The 17,677-nt window shown below is 43.5% G+C and overlaps 1 protein-coding gene across 3 annotated transcripts in view; it reads left to right on the plus strand.

Annotated features, from left to right (window-relative positions):
• The window catches only part of tbc1d14 (TBC1 domain family, member 14), a 66,916-nt gene that overhangs the window by 4,789 nt on the left and 44,450 nt on the right, over nucleotides 1–17,677 (plus strand). For 2 of the 3 annotated variants that reach the window (XM_028606172.1, XM_028606173.1), the window contains 2 exons: nucleotides 1,230–2,007; nucleotides 11,012–11,135. In XM_028606172.1, coding sequence (XP_028461973.1) covers nucleotides 1,230–2,007; nucleotides 11,012–11,135 — 902 coding nt within the window. Of the gene's footprint in view, nucleotides 1–1,229; nucleotides 2,008–6,132; nucleotides 6,368–11,011; nucleotides 11,136–17,677 lie in introns of those variants that run through there. The other variant, XM_028606174.1, reaches the window with a different exon arrangement.

Raw genomic sequence — 17,677 nt, forward strand, 5'->3', positions numbered from 1 at the left:
CGATATCAGGGCTAGATATCGTCTTAGATTTTGGGTATCGTGATATGACATTAGTGTTGTCTTTTCCTGGTTTTAAAGGCTGCATTACAGTAGTAAAGTGATGTACTTTTCTGAACTTACTAGACTGTTCTAGCTCTTCTTCTAGCCTTTTCCCACTTAGACATTATGTCCACATTACTGATGATTATTTATCTAAAATCTAAGCGTGAAGATATTTTGTTAAAGCACCAATTGTCAACCCTACAATATCGCCGCAATATCAATATCAAGGTATTTGGTCAAAAGTATCATGATATCTGGTTTTCTCCCCTATCGCCCAACCCTAGTGTGTTGACTTGATTAAGCACATTTATTTAGGAATAAGCACCATTATATAATCTGAAACAATTCCCTAATAATACACATGTCCCCTTATGTTGAGCTTCTTTGGTGCAGACAATATTACCAAACATATCAGCTATTACTCAAAGGGTCACAAACCTGATAGTCAGATGGTGAATCCCCCTGGTCCCACTTTACCCCGTTTGGTAATTAGCCTTGATCACAATTCCCCCTGAGCCCAAGTAGATCAATTGATGGTGGTGTGGTGGTTCGAAACACCACATGGTACCTCTGTTAATGAAAGCAGGGTAAAAAAATGGGCCAAATAGAATCTATACACCAGTAAAAGATATTGTCAATATTTATTTTTTGAAAAACAAGAGAGATGGGTAGGTTGATCTCCTTTTGGCACCTCGGTCCACAGTTCAGGGATGGGTAAAAATGCGCTTTGCCCCTTGAGCTCATCTCACGCATAGGCAACGCTAGAAATAGTTCATTTATTAATCAAGCTGAGCTTTCACAATCAGAACTTTTACTTGCACAGTAGGAGGAACATCTCTGAATGTGATTATTTTGACTACTATTGCGATATGATACATGATATCGGAGGGAATGATCATTTTTGTTTCATTATTCTCATTTACAGTGTGATTTTTGGCGCGCATCAGTACCAAAGAAAGATGTTTTCTTGAGTCTGTAAGAAGGTTTTGTAGGTCGAGACGTCTCTGCAGCATCACAATACTTTATTCAGAATGGTTTGACACATATTTATTTCATATCCCTATTGCAATTTTGATAGAATTGCGATGAATTGTGCAGCCCTGCTTTTACTTCTTTTGGTTAATGAAATACTGGTCAGTGAAAATGTATAAAAATCCAACTAATTGAATCTGCTGTTCTTTTTGAAGGTGTGTCTGGAGAGGCCATAGTGGAGAATGGCTGTGTAGTGACAGAGCTGACTCCCTCTGACCTGCACGATCACACCAACCACCACGGCCGCGAGGCCAGCATGAACCCGTACAGCCAGCCCGTCCTGCCCAGCTACAAGCCGTCCTGCTCCTCCACCCCCATCTACTACTGCAGCCCCCAGAAGAGCTACTCGGACCTGAACCAGGACAGCAGCAGCTTGACTTCCCAGGACTCGGGCATCCCGACTCTGGAGATCAACCCTCCGGAGCCCATCCTCCATGCCCACCAACGCCCAGGCGACGGGGACTCCAGTCACTACTCTCCTGCCACTCTAACTCTGGATGAAGATCCCTGCGATGGCAGCTCCATCCGCAAGTCCTCCACTTTCCCCCGCAGCGGCTACGACTCCATACGCCTCTTCAGCCCCGCCCTCAGGTTATCCGCCACCGCGGGGATGGGTCTCGGCGGCGGCGGCGGCGGCGCTTTAAACCGCAGCGATGACATCTCTGTGTGCAGCGTGTCCAGCATGAGCACCGAGCTGTCGGCCTCCAACGAAGACATCTTGGATTTCACGGTCACGTCGAGCTCCAGCGCCATCGTGAACTTGGAGACGGACGACAGTGGCGGCGCTCATTTCTCCGACGTGACGCTGTCGTCATCATCGTCGCCGTCGCCGGGACGCCCCAGACACTTCTGGAGTCCGGGGTCTGGTGACTCGCAACAGGAAGAGGATGGCCGGCAAAAGAAACTGGGCCCTCTAGCAAGCTTATTCAACAGGTATGTTCAGAAAGGATCCCTCTTATTGTATTTAGGCCGTTTTAAACTGACTCCACACACTGTAGGGCGTTTGTTAAAATAGGTCTCAATCATGTAAGGGAATTCATCTAATATTCATAACCAAAAATTATTTTAAATAATGCCCTTCCATTGAGTCATACACACAAATTATTTAAAATTTTCTTCCTATATAATTTGTTTGCAGGTTAAAGTAAAGTGTAAGAAGCAAAATGAGTAAGTAAATTGAATTGCCGGTAAGCAAGAAATATGACAAAAATAATCGTTAGGGACAGCCCTGTGTTACATTTGCATTTATTAAATGTCTTTTTATCTATCTGCACATTCCATCATTTGGATATAACAAGAAAAAAAGCATAGATTATCCTTCATGTTTCGGTGGCCAAAAAGAAGCATTGTGGTCAGCATCAGCCAGGTAACTCTACTGTCTGCACTTCCTCTCATCACAGACTCTTTGTCCATGGCATACTTGCGTGCTTAAAGAAGAAGGCATTGCTTAAAGTTGCGTTTCAGACCTCGCTTAGCCGAGACATCCCCCACCCCCTCCCACCACACGTGCATATTACAGCTTACCAAGAATGTGACCCTCTTTAAAACAAAAAGCTGCCTATTCTTGCTCCAGTATCGCTCTAGTGAACTTCTAGCTAAGGAGTTGTCTCAAAGAAAGGACAGGAAGGCTAATAACAGAGACCAACACATGAACACACCAATAGAACCTGATTGACGAGAAACAGAAAAAGAAGAGGGGAAAAATAAGAATCGCTTGGCCTTTTATACGTTAGGGATTGCCCATTAGGGCTGGGCTATATACAGTATCGATAATATATTGACATCGATACATGAGGCTAGATATCGTTTTTAATTTTAATTTATCATTATTTGACACAAGTGTTGTCTTTTCCTGGTTTTAAAGGCTGCATTACAGTAAAATTATGTACTTTCTGAACTTACCAGACTGTTCTAGCTGTTCTATTATTTGCCTTTACCCACTTAGTCATTATATTCACATTACTGATGGTTATTTATCACAAATCTCATTGTGTAAATATTTTGTGAAAGCACCAATAATCAACCCTACATTATCGCCGCAATATAGATATCGAGTTTCTCCGTATTGCACAGCTCCATCGCCCATCGTGTCCCAATACCCCAAACCCCAACATCGCCATCTTGGCTGAGGACGTTCCTCAGTGCAGTGCTGGGTGATACAGAGACAATCCAATATCACGATATTTTGGACCAAATATGTCGATATCAATATTGTCACATAATATTTACACATTTTATTTGATAAATAACCATCAGGAATGTGGATATAATGACTAAGTGGGTAAAGGCAAATAACAGAAGAGCTACCACAGTCTGGTAAGACATCAGTCTGGTACATCACTTCACTGTAATGCAGCCTTTTAAAACCAGGAAAACACTTCTGCCATATTATGATATGCAAAATCTAAGACGATATCTAGTCTTGTATGGACGATATTGATAAAATATTGCCATGTTGCCCAGCCTACAACATTGCAGCACTACACACTTTGCTTAGAAGTTCCTGATTGGCCCGTAGGGAGACTGCATCATTCTAGGGGACGACACCACTGCTCTTGATGTAAAGAGGACACTGTCATGCTGTTGCATATATAGTTTTACTTACCAATTCTGTAGGTTTGGTTTTCCTTTCTCTTGCATAGCTACATGTATATTGCAGACAAAGCAGCGGGGGAAACAGTAGGTTATCTTTCAGATGCTGCTGCAGCCATTGGCCACCCATTGATTTTAAACACCTCTACCAATAGGGCAGGAGCATACGCATAACCACACTTTAATGTATTGGTCTTTCTTAGATTCTCCGTTTGGTATCATTAGTATTTCAGTATTTTGTAGAGATGAAACTGTTAGTCATTTAATGGATAAGTCTTTTGACAGACAATCTCCAACTAGTTTGTTAATTGATCAACTGAACTGCGTTGTGTCTGAGCAGACATAATAATCTCTGCATTTGGCAAAGTAATGAATGAATTGGTTAGCCTAAGATTGTCCTACTCAGACTCTAGTCAGAATATCCACAACGGATCAAGTCCAGACCGAATTTCCCGACCTCAAATGTTGTGGGCGGGGCTAAGTTCGGCTGGCATCCAGGATATGAATTAGTAGTAATTAATTTTCTTTTTGAAGAAACTTTTCCCGAGGTCATAGTCAAGAGAGCCTTCTTCAAATAAATGGGAGCAAAAGTAAAGGACAAATAGGCCTGTAACAGTAATAATAGTCTAATTTTCAAAATGTAATAAGTTTAGAGAAATTTGAAAGACAAGTAAGCACACCTAAAAGCAATCAGCCAGGAGAGCAGAGCAGCGCGGCAAGCTACTAGGTCATAAGACTAACTATTAAAAGGGATCAAACGAATCCAGAATAACTTGCAAGTTGCCACACGTTCCTTCATTAGCAGTTTCTATTTCCCCTGAAAGACTCCTCCCTAGTTTTAATTAACATACAGCAGTTAATGCGCTCTGCTCTGGCCGTTGTGATGGTGATGATGAATGATGATAGCTGCTGATGACTTTATAGTACCGCCTATGAGTATGGTGAAATTGTATTGAAAATTCAGCGAAGTTAGTTTGGAGTTCCTGGAACTGGTTCTAAAGTTGGTTTCACACTCATTGGCCTTGATCGCATCACATGTAGCCAATAATCACCCAGCAGGCCTTCCACTTCCTCTCACTGCTTTGCCACATTCCACTTTCTATTGAGGACCAGAGTTTCCTTTGAATGAACAGGGAAGGAGGTTACACAGCACCTTGTCCAACTTGGAATTATTATTATTATTATTTTTTTTTATTAAGTTTTAGACCAGGCTGCTGACAAAAGCAGCTGTAAGCTGACACCTGCTGGTTTGTGTGTGTTGTGTGTTTTAAAAAAAAAAAAAAACCTTAGTATTCGATGCAGGATTATTACATATTACTCACATAAATAAATACAATATATAAATTATAATATTAAATTGCGTGCAGCAATATCAGGGCCCGTAATGACAACCAGTCTGGCCACAATAGCAGTGTGACTATGGATTGCAATGTCAGTTGGTTGTTTCAACACTTGGTCCAGATTGAAATCTCTAAACAACTATTGGATGGATTGCCCTGGAATTTGGTACATACTAGGGCTGCACAATATATTGTCATCGCGATATCAACTGGCGCAATAAACGCATCGCGAAAGGCTGGGACACATCGGTAAAGACACTCAGATTTTGTGTTAGTTGAAAGAGAGTATGAGTAGAAAATGACCCTTTAAAATGTAACTGTCATTCTTTTTATTAGTGGAGCCTTTTATGTTCAATTCAATGTTCAATTTGTTCCGTAAAACAATGTTAGAAAATGATTTCCTTTCATTTGTTTTAAATTCAACAGAGCGCAGCAGAAAAACAGAACTGAAGACACTTTAAAACTGTTGAGTTGAGTTGAGTTTTTAAATGCTTTATTTTTATTTTTGGTGGGGCATTTTAGGCCTTTATTTGTATAAGACCGCTTAAGACATGAAAGGGGAGCAAGAGGGGGGGGAATGACATGCAGCATAGGGCCGCAGGTCGGAGTCGAACCCGCGGCCGCTGCATTGAGGAGTGAACCTCTGCGCTTTACCGGGTGAACTACCCAGGTGCCCAATATCTGTTTATTTATCGCAAGTAATATCGTTATCGCTATATTTAATTTTACCCCATATCGCATATTTTCCTGATATCGTGCAGCCCTATTCCATATATCTATTAAGCCCATTTATCTGCTAAAAATGAGCATGTTGACATTGTCATTGAAAGTACAGCCTCAGAGAGCCTCTTGTATGTTTCCACTGTACCTGATTTTTAAATAAAAAAAAAAAAAAAGAAACTAGATTTATGGTCCTACATCATACATACACATTAAATAGCAGTACCTGCCTTTTTCATTCTGCCCACTTTTCTCTGTTATCCCTCCTTCCTCACATGGAGAAGTTACTCATTCCTTCAGTACCCTTCAGACTCCTTCTCCTCACACCCATTCCTCCCCTCCCATTTCTTACGTCAGGCCTCTGTGCCTGTTCCTCCACAATCTCACTCTGTCTGAACATAGTGGCTGTGCGGGACTTGTTTTTTTTCCTCCGTGTAACTGAAACTATGGAAGATATGAGCCTGTATCTTGACTGAAGAAGAGATTCAGTTTTTGCTCACCTTTTTATTTACTCCTTTCTGCTCTGAGCGCTCAACCTCCCAGGTGCCTTTTTGTTTTTTGGGGGAAGAGAATTTTGATTCGGTGTTTTGCGGCTGACGGAGCAGGATGGCAGCCCCATCCCTTCTTCTGTACATCGACAGGTAGGATACCAGCAGATGACATGACTTCACCACTGTCACACGTAGTTGTTCATTTCTCTCTGTGTTTTGTATGCAAGCAAGCAACCGAGATGGGCTCAGAAGTTAACGTGGCTTTTAAACGAGACGGCCTATGTTTTGTTGGACTAAATGCACACTGGTCTCTGGATTTAGTGAGTTTGACTGTCATAGAAAAAGAGTTTGGAGGAGCCCCACGTCCTGCTCGCTGATATGTTATTCTGGAAAAACTTCAACTGTATTTCTTCCTCTTCTTGTACAAGCTTGTTTGCTATGTCCATGCCAGGTGTGCTCATTTTTAGTTGAAGCGTACCGTGGGAACCACGGGGACACCTTATTACCCAATTTGCACACACCAAGACTGCGTGTTGAAATCTAAAATTCTTTGGAGACTTAAAACAAGTGCCGTGCAACGCAATGCAACGCCTCAGCTCGAGTTCAACATACAAACAAACAAGCACCACTTGCCGATCCACTTGAGCACTCGACCATAGCCGCAGTCATTCAGCTGTCACGCTGACGCGTACTTTGCCTGGACCGAATGCAAATGCTGTTCCTGCTTTGTGAACATTTGTTTGGTGGCATAAACATGGTGCAAAAATCCGACCTTTTAAAGGTGGCACTCAGTTGGCCTCTGCACTTTGATCTAGTATGCGTTCTTTTATGGCGTAACCCTGAAGTTCACCACTCCCTCATAGTTCAAGGCCTGCTTGCACTTTATTTTTTCCCACCTCCGTTAAACCCTGCTTTGCTGATGCTGATATGCTTGGATGATATGAAGTTCCATTTGTCATGCACACTTCAAAACACCAGTTCGGCTTGAGTTCACCATTGACCTTGGAAATGATTGTTTGACCAAAAGAGAGGAAGTCTTCGCACAAGGTTTCGAGCTTTTTCCAGAGCTTTCAACCGTGTTTAATGGTCTTCTTCAGCAGATGGAGGTGGTTAATCCCATAACCTAAGTATCCATGCATGAGAGCATGGGTCATGAACGTATCTAAACACTGATGAAGACCGTGAGAAGTGCAGTTAAAAGCTCTGATTAGAAGCCAGTAAGTGGACCTTGAGTTAAGATTTCTTTTGTCAATGTATAGGTCACACTGTTCTTTCTATTATCAGCCTCTCTTTAGATCACATTTTCAGATCCTTTTAATTCTCCCATTGCGGTTTTGTGAACTGAAATCTGACGTTTGCTTCATTTTTATTTCCTCTGGCTGGAGTTGATTGTAACCATAGTCCCGTAGTCAGATGTTGACTTCCTTATCAGCTCAGTACGTGGTGTAAAATGTTGCTCTGCAAGTGTCTAATGCCTCGTGTCTTCCAGCATTTGTCTGTTATCTTTCTGAGAAAAGAAAAATTGTTACAAAGCTGGTGGATTTCCATTCTGTTTCCAATGTGTGCAGCTCTAAAAAATACCTGACTAAGATAAGCCTAAATGTCACTGATAGAACACTGTCACTACATGTTGCACAGTGCTCACACTCCGTACCATAGCTCAAATATCTGTTGCTATGCAAACTTCTTCATTAGAGCCTTGAGTCACCCACACAATGAAGAAATGCCTTCTGCTTCTTGCGTTATCTTTGTGTACTGCAGTATCAGTTAGCGGAGTGGAAATATGCACGACTGACGTGAAACGTGCCAAGAGTGAGGTGTTATCGCTGGAGCGTAAATAAAGGTAAAGGTGATGTGCTGGCTCGTTGACTGTGAATAACCTTTGGTGGAATTCAAGGATTTGGTCGAGGTTATCGTGGGACAGAAAAGACAAGGTTCTTGTCCACAGGTTGACACATTACAGATAAACCAATGTCCTCTCATACAGTAGTGGAATGTGGTTAATGTACAATTTGTGGTTAGTGGTAAGTCATTGCTGGTCAGGATAATTGACTTTGACCTGTCACACTGGAATGGAGCCATTGCTTAATCAGCTTGTCAATCCTGGATTCAACAGGAAGCCAGTGCAGAGAAGCTAATAACGGAGAAATATGATCTCTTTTCTTAGTTCTTGTGAGAACACGCACTGCAGCTGGAGAGTCTTCAGGGACTTATTTGAGTTTACTCTTATCTCTTCTGACTTTAGCATTAATTCCCTCTAATTGATAAATAACCCTGAAGCAGTAACTGCTGCTGAGTTTCAGTGTTGATCAGTGAACATTCTACAACACAGGAAACATCTACTGCAAGGTGAAGCATATTTTAAAATTGCCTCCGGTGTTCCACACATTGCCTTGTAAACTCTACAGCACATTAGTCTGGCCAGGATAGAAATACTCAGGTTTTGCTGCAGGTCATACCCATCTGTCTCTCCTCTGTATCTCAGGCATAGATAGAAATCTATGATCTCAGGTGTCACTACAAAATAAAGGCACAAAACTATCTTTACAAAAGGGGGAAAAAAAAATACAAATGGTAATTTAAGAGTGATTGTATCTCTTTTGTACATTGTTCTTCATTTTTTTGTAGCCATTTGTTCTGTAATGGTTATTTTTATGACTAAAAGTCTTTTCTGGGCCCCGAGTGCATCCAGTCACCTGCAGTTTCACTGTGACCCAGTTGCCAAAAGTGGTCACACAGCCTGGTGCTGTTGCCGTGCAATTGGTGCTGATAGTTCTGTAACGGCCATACGTGGGATTTGGTGCAGCATCCCCAGCGAAACTAAAATGACATGTTTCAGTATTCACTGACATGTGCAGAATTCTAAACCAATCAGTAGTTCAAGTGTCCTAGTTAAGCCAGTTGGTGTCATTTTGTAGCCTGACGTCATACTGGTCAGAATATGAGTCTGATACTGCTCTACTGGGCTGTGATTATGGGGCGTGTTTCAACCGAACCAGGAAAGAAAATGCCTCTGCACTCAATTGGGTAGACCTACAACCAATCAGAGCAACGGAGACCGACGTCCCAGAAGCTGCAAGTCAAAGGCAGGCTTCGACAGCGCAAAGGCAGAGGCGGCAGTTTCCGTGTCGTGCTGACGGGTGTGGCGATGTGTATACATGCGTGACCGCGGTTCTCCGTTCCTCTTTTTAAAATGAATGCGCTGTCTGTATCTTCTATAACAGATGCGATGGCGGCCATTTTTGTTGTAAACAAATTCAACCCAAACGCTCTTTGACGTGGTTGTTTACGTTACTGATGATCATCTGTTCATCATCGTATAAAGCCGGCTCTGACAATTTAATTGGTGCGAACAGCTCTGGTTGTAGCATAGTTGCTCCACAACGGATCAAGTCCAGACCGAACTTCCCGACCTCAAATGTTGTGGGCGGGGGGCTGAGTTCGGCTGGCATCCAGGCTTGTCATTTTGACAATTAATTTAACATTTCGGTAAATCAAAATGTACCCGTTTTGTATTGTTCTCCAACCATCACTGCTGTGGTTATCTGTATGGAAATGTATCAGGATGAATCATTATGCCACAAGTCATTAGTGAGCTCAGCAGAAGGCCTCTCGTGTCTTGATGGCAGCTGTCTCCAAAACAGCAGACCGGGTCAGCTGCAGCTGTGGCTGCTCAGTGTTTGGAAGGCGGCTTCCTGTCCTCACTTCCCTGGAGGCGACCCAGAGAGGTCGACGCACACGGTGTAGCAGCAGTCGGCGGCCAAAAAAGACAGCTTGATCCAACTGAGACAGCCTGTGTAGTCAGACCTCCTTTCCACCTCTCGGGGTCCGCTGGGTTAGGCCTTATTAACTGTCAATGCAGAAAGGTTGATCAGTTACTAGAGCTGAAATAATTGCGATTAACTATATAATTGTCTCTTTCGGTCAAATTTAAAAAAAGATGTATTAATGTATTACTTCATTAAACAAATTTAAAGTTTCAATGAATTCCAGGATACATCCTTTGGTCATATCACTGTCATGTGACCCAAATAATAATAACACAAAATGCCTGTTTATTATCATAAAACATGTTTTCTAACTGTATCCACCCTAGTCATTTTTGTTAAGAATGTGTATGTAGTACGAACAACAATTGAAGTAATAATAAAATGATATAGTCCGACCACTTATAGATCGATCGCTTATATAATTAGAATTTGGCATATCTAAACAAAATCAACAATTACCAGTCATACGCCTTAAAACCTTAGCTAATGTTAGCAATTAATTGCGGTTAACAAAGAAACCACAATTTAAAAATAATAATAATAATAATAGACAATTTTATGTAATAATTGTTACAGGCCTAGTAGTCAAGACATCCTTTCCACCTCTCCAATGTCTACTGTGTTGGAGCCAAGAGGTATCAGTGCAACGTGTTTAGCAGAAAGGTTGAATAATTACAAATGTTGAATATAGAAAATATGTCCTTAATCAATGTGTAGACAGTTGCCTCTCGATGAGATTCCACCTAGACAAACAGCAGAATTTGGACTCTTTGATGTTAGAGCCCTTTATGTCAGCCCAGATTTGTCACGTGAGCCTGGTCAGAAGAGGCTTTTTATTTGACCACTTTATTCATGTCTTTTCACAGCAGGTTGAGTAGTTGCGAGGACACAGACACGTATTGCATCTCTTGGGGCCCCCAACAGTGACCCAGTGAAGACTGTAATCATAGCTTTTGTTACTACGTTTGGCTCTTGTGTTCTAATGGCCTAATATGTTACTTCCCCCTCTGCATTCGTCCCTCAGGAGCCTGTTTGCCAGGAAGGTGAAGGACAGTCGGCCAGTGGAGCAGAGGGATCCAGGCTGGAAGCTGTTTGGGAAAGTCCCACTGCGAGAAGGCCCCATTAAGGACCCTAAGAGAATACAGAAGGTAGAATCTTAATTTTGGGGATCACAGCATTTCCTGCAAAAAGGAATTTTTGGCGCCCCCCCAAAGAGGTTTTAGCCTGTCCCAAAGGACTTCTAGTGCTAAAATGATAAGAATTGAGAAAAAAAATAACAAATCAGATCTTCTCTAAGTGTGTTTATCACCAGGTTACCCAACAACTGTGAACAAGCAGAACATAGACTTGAATAGGAGCCCTAATCTCAGTTTTATCTCCAAAGTCGGGCTGTACCGGACTCTCAAATGATTTTAGTGGCAGTATTTAAATGTTAATATTATTTTTTTAAGCAGTTTTGTTAATTGGAGCTTTATTTACTCAAGCATAATGAGCATTTTCGGTTATCAAATTGTCAGAAAAAAACATGGCAAATGCATGTAGATTTCTGTCAAATAAGGTAACACAGACTCATTGCCTTTACTGTACACAAACCAATCATGCTTGCTGTTGTGTGTAGAAACCCCCCTGTGATTATTTCTGTTATCTTACATACATAAAGCTCCAGGATCTGCTCTAATTTTCCCTCAAGTTAAAAGATTTTCAACTTGTGAAGTTGCGTCTGCGTGTCAGTTTGCGCTGCTATGGGCAAGTAAGCATCTACTTACAGCTTTCCACTGACTTTGTACGCAATTGCACTGCGTCTGAAATTCACTGTGCGTTCTGTCTGAACACACAGTAAAGCTGCACTGGTCTCTTCCTCTTGTCTGTTATCTCATCCAGCTCAAGTGTGGTTTGACTCCAGCATTCAGAATTTCACAAAAGCAGTAATATGTCCACTTAAACTTTAAAATCAGCCGGATGCGGCCCTCATAAGCATACTGTGTTGTGTTGTTTACATAGCAACATCTGAAGCTCCGCTCAGAGGCGTTTCGTGTTCTGTCCTAGATTAGATATTAGTCGCATGAACCAACAATGGGCTTGCTTGTTTTACAGAGCATGTGTTTGCTTTTCTGTGTATTTAGTTTGAGTTCATAGAGAACATGGCTTTCCTGACTGATAGAACAGAGGAGCTGTCTCCTCTAGGCTGCTGCTCCCCTCTGACTGGGGTATAAAAGGAAGGGGATTGGATGCATCAAAATACTGGAAGAGAATCCAACTGTAAAGAAAATATAAAAGCACCTTCAATTTTTACTTAATTACCTTTTTTTCTTTTTTTTTTAAACATACAAAACCTACCATTTGCAACATGAGTACATCCCTGGACCCAGCTTCTTATGTGCTTATCCATCCCGTTTAGGATTGACTCATCTCCAATTACAAATAATCTTGGGCTGAATGGAACCTGGGTCCCTGCAATCTGACATCGGTAAACTTGTATCCTGGTCCAAAATTCCTGGACCTTATCACAGGACATGAAGTAATTGGCTGTCCCCTGTCTTACATTTCCTACAATTTGGTGTGTCTTTCAGACCAGTTCTAAACAATCTGGAGGATTCCGGTCCAATAAAAGCGATGCATAATCTTGAACTGAATGAGGCGCACCCTCACATCGCGTGACATAGTTTTAATATTCCTACAGATTCTGTCCCACTCCTCATCACCTGATAAAGACATTGTTCCAACACTGTACGCCAGCCATCTTTTAAAACAAGCCCTCCACGTGTATTATATGATTGGATTTATCTGGCCTTGTCAGCTGTGGTTTATGGTGCTGCAGGTGGGCCTGTGAGCTCAGGGTCAGGCAAAAATGTACAGCTGCAGGGTCAATTAAACCACCTGCACTATGTTGAGAAACTGCATGGACAGCATCATAAACGGCAACATTAGCTCGGTAATGCAGGCTTCTATTTAAATGGACCGCTTTTGGATGATGCAGTTGTTTTTTTATGATTCTACCACATTCAATAGCTGTCTTAAAACAGAAGTTTTAGGCTTCTTTGGTCTGTTTTTATTTTGGATTTTAATAGGTATTCAATTATTATTTATTCTGAAGTGTTACCTTTAACTTCCTATTAATTTAAAAGGTATAATATGCAGCGCTTTCCTCAAAAAACAATGCCAAAGCAAAAGTAATCCCTCATCACTTATGACCCACTAGAAGTGTGTGGTGGTGTCTGTATCTGCAGAGAGCCTGCCTTGTGCCTGTGTTTTGTCTCCTCTTATTTGAAAAGTGTGGGACGTTTATGGGGGTCAGCAAAGAGCCTCTGGCTCCTATGTGGGTATGTTACCCCCAGCCAACTAGCCATGCTCGCAACATATTCTACCTTTTGAAGTGTAGTTGACTTAAACATTGATTTTTGAACTCCATGGAAATGGCGCTGCAGCAGTTTGTGCTGCAGAACAGCTGTTCAAAAGTCAAACGGATGAGCCACTGGCTTTTGATGCAATAATGCCTTTTAGCAGAGCTTATCACTGTACCATGGGACAATAAAGACCACTAAGTACAACATTATGACTCATGCTTACATACCAACTGATGGCTAAGACTTATGTAATGGCTCTGTGGTCCAGGACTTTTAAAATATCAGGAACAAACTGTAACGGAGTACAATCTGTGTTGTTTTGAATACCAAGAGCACAATGCCCTGAGCAACAACCCTCCCCAACCGTGACCTTTAGGTTCTTTAGCTATTTTTAGACTGCTGCATGCAAAAAAGCAAACAACCACTCACAGTTCTTAGAAACATAATGGAAAGGACAGGGCTGAATGTTTACTAAACCACAATGGGTCTTTGGAAAAACTGTACTTAAACTACTTTCCAATAAACCCTTTATTAGGCGAGTCAGATTAGGATTGCGATGCTACACGTAGCGGGTAGCGTTGCTAAATGCAGTGATACCAAAGTTAAACTACATTTCCCGGAAGCCATCGACAGCATAGCTATTTTTAAAATCATGTAGCTGTTTTCATGTAGCCGTTTTCAAAAACATGTACAGTTGTTTTCAAAGTCACGTAGCCATTTTCAAAATCGTGTAGCTGTTTTCGTGTAGCCATTTTCAAAAACATGTACAGTTGTTTTCAAAGTCATGTAGCCATCTTCAAAATCATGTAGCTAGCAAGCTACATTTACAGGAGTCAGCTATTTAGTCCACCATTTGTTTTGGGGTCCCCTGCTGGAGCTGCTCCCCCCGCAACCCGACACCGGATAAGCAGACGAAGATGGATGGATTGTTTTATTATATTATTTACATCACATGTTTCTTTTTGTTTTGGACACTCGAGTGAAGAGAGGGGCAGAGCTGTCAACTGATCACCATCTGGTGGTGAGTTGGGTCAGAGGGTGGGGGAAGACTCTGGACAGACCTGGTAAGCCCAAACGTGTAGTGCGGGTAAATTGGGAACGTCTGGAGGAGGCCCCTGTCCAACAGACTTTCAACTCACACCTCCGGCGGAGCTTTTCGTGCATCCCTGTGGAGGCTGGGGGCATTGAACCCGAGTGGACAATGTTCAAAGTTTCCATTGCTGAAGCTGCGGCGAGGAGCTGTGGTCTTAGGGTCTTAGGTGCCTCAAGGGGCGGTAACCCACGAACACCGTGGTGGACACCGTGGTCAGGGAAGCCGTCCGACTGAAGAAGGAGTCTTTCCGGGATATGTTATCCCGGAGGACTCGGAGGCAGTTGCAGGGTACCGAAGGGCCGAAGGGCTGCAGCCTCTGCCGTGAAAGAGGCAAAGCAGCAGGTGTGGGAGAAGTTTGGAGAAGACATGGAGAAGGATTTTCGGTCAGCACCAAAGTGCTTCTGGAAAACTGTTCGCCACCTCAGGAGGGGGAAGCGGGGAACCATCCAAGCTGTGTACAGTAAGGATGGGACACTGTTGACCTCAACTGAGGAGGTAATAGGGCGGTGGAAGGAGCACTTTGAGGAACTCCTGAATCCGACTAATACGCCTCTATCTTAGAGGCAGAGCTGGAGGATAATGGGGGATTGTCGCCGATTTCCCAGGCGGAAGTCACTGATGTAGTCAAACAACTACACAGTGGCAAAGCCCCGGGATTGATGAGATCCGTCCAGAAATGCTCAAGGCTCTGGGTGTGGAGGGGCTGTCCTGGTTGACACGCCTTTTCAACATTGCGTGGAAGTCTGGGACGGTGCCAAAGGAGTGGCAGACTGGGGTGGTGGTCCCCTTTTTAAAAAGGGGGACCAGAGGGTGTGTGCCAATTATAGGGGTATCACACTTCTCAGCCTCCCTGGTAAAGTCTACTCCAAGGTGCTGGAAAGGAGGGTTCGGCCGATAGTCGAACCTCGGGTTGAGGAGGAACAATGCGGATTCCGTCCTGGTCGTGGAACAACGGACCAGCTCTTCACTCGCAAGGATCCTGGAGGGAGCCTGGGAGTATGCCCAACCGGGTCTACATGTGTTTTGTAGATTTGGAGAAGGCGTATGACCGGGTCCCCCGGGAGATACTGTGGGAGGTGCTGCGGGAGTATGGGGTGAGGGGTCTCTACTCAGAGCCATCCAATCTCTGTATGACCAAAGTGAGAGCTGTGTCCGGGTTCTCGGTAGTAAGTCGGACTCGTTTCAGGTGAGGGTTGGCCTCCGCCAGGGGCTGCGCTTTGTCACCAATCCTGTTTGTAATATTTATGGACAGGATATTGAGGCGTAGTCGGGGTGGGGAGGGGTTGCAGTTTGGTGGGCTGGGGATCTCATCGCTGCTCTTTGCAGATGATGTGGTCCTGATGGCATCATCGGCCTGCGACCTTCAGCACTCACTGGATCGGTTCGCAAACCGAGTGTGAAGCGGTTGGGATGAGGATCAGCACCTCTAAATCTGAGGCCATGGTTCTCAGCAGGAAACCGATGGAATGCCTTCTCCAGATAGGGAATGAGTCCTTACCCCAAGTGAAGGAGTTCAAGTACCTTGGGGTTGTGTTCGAGTGAGGGGACAATGGAGCGGGAGATTGGTCGGAGAATCGGGCGCAGCGGGTGCGGTATTGCATTCAATCTATCGCACCGTTGTGACGAAAAGAGAGCTGAGCCAGAAGGCAAAGCTCTCGATCTACCGGTCAGTTTTCGTTCCTACCCTCACCTATGGTCATGAAGGCTGGGTCATGACCGAAAGAACGAGATCCAGGGTACAAGCGGCGAAATGGATTTCCTCAGGAGGGTGGCTGGCGTCTCCCTTAGAGATAGGGTGAGAAGCTCAGTCATCCGTGAGGAGCTCGGAGTAGAGCCGCTGCTCCTTTGCGTCGAAAGGAGCCAGTTGAGGTGGTTCGGGCATCTGGTAAGGATGCCCCTGGGCGCCTCCCCTAGGGAGGTGTTCCAGGCACGCCCAGCTGGGAGGAGGCCTCGGGAAGATCCAGGACTAGGTGGAGGGATTATATCTCCAACCTGGCCTGGGAACTCGGGATCCCCAGTCGGAGCTGGTTAATGTTGCTCGGGAAAGGGAAGTTTGGGGTCCCCTGCTGGAGCTGCTCCCCCCGCGACCCGACACCGGATAAGCGGACGAAGATGGATGGATGGATGGATGGATGGATGTTTCTTTTTGTGAAATAGCTTCAATGTAGTTAGCTGAAGTGTAATGTTGCTTTAGCTTTACTGCTTCCATTGAAGAATAGCTTGTAGCCAAGGGGGTAAGCCAGCTTCCACAAAGCATACCTCCTTTGGCGCCATTTTGATGCTACCAAGCCATCACCTCCCGTTAGCATCCCCTTGACTCCCATTCATTTTGACGTCACTTTGACAGCGAATAACTTTACATCTGAAGCATTTAAAGACTCTGTCCATTGTTTATTTCTAAAGAAACACAACAATGTATAAAAGGCGACTTACTGTCGCATAGTAGAGGAATTACCGTATAGTACAGGAGAAGCTCACAAGCAGTTTGGACTTACATTAGCTGTTTAAGTTTAATTACTAATGTTAACTAGCATTTTAGTTAGCAATAATTAGCCTGTGCCTATGTTATCTCCTTACATATACCTACGCTCTCCGTCTCTGTAAGATTGGGAATGATTGAGATTATTCTTGGCACAGCTACCAGAAGACTTACAACTTTCAGACAGGTTAGGTTTCGGTAGCTGAAATTCAAAATGTCAAGGTCTTTGAGAGCACTTTGTAAGATAGCCAGCTGGTGACTGAACACTCTTATAATTTCCCACTGCCATTCACAAGGCAGTCAGGGAAGTGTCCCAGAGCCAATTAAAGAGCACGACATCTCCCCGACTGGTAAAATTAACCAACAAACACGATGGCAGGTTTTAATTAGAGCCTGAAGCAGCCTGTTACTGTGCACTTATTTACCCTGTGTTTAACACCTGGGAAGTACAGTTAAACAGTTGCTCTTCTCTGCTATTTGTGCTGTTGAAACCTGGTTGAAAGGCCTGTTAATGTGCACTTCCTACAGTTTACATATCAGCCCTTTTGCATGTCGCACATTGGCTTTAAATAGCGTATGTTGACAAGCTTGTTGTATTGGTTAGAAATTAGAACCCTAGGATTGACATGCCGTCTCCTATACAGTTGCAGGCACACACACACACACACACACACGTGCTTCCTATCTGAAGTCCATCTCATCTGTGGTTGTAACCCTATATTGAACCTTAGGAATCGCTTAACAAGGCTAGGTTTTCAAGCCTTTGTCTTGCCA

This window comes from Perca flavescens, chromosome 19, assembly GCF_004354835.1.
Source record: "Perca flavescens isolate YP-PL-M2 chromosome 19, PFLA_1.0, whole genome shotgun sequence".
NCBI classification, from domain to species: Eukaryota; Metazoa; Chordata; class Actinopteri; order Perciformes; family Percidae; genus Perca; species Perca flavescens.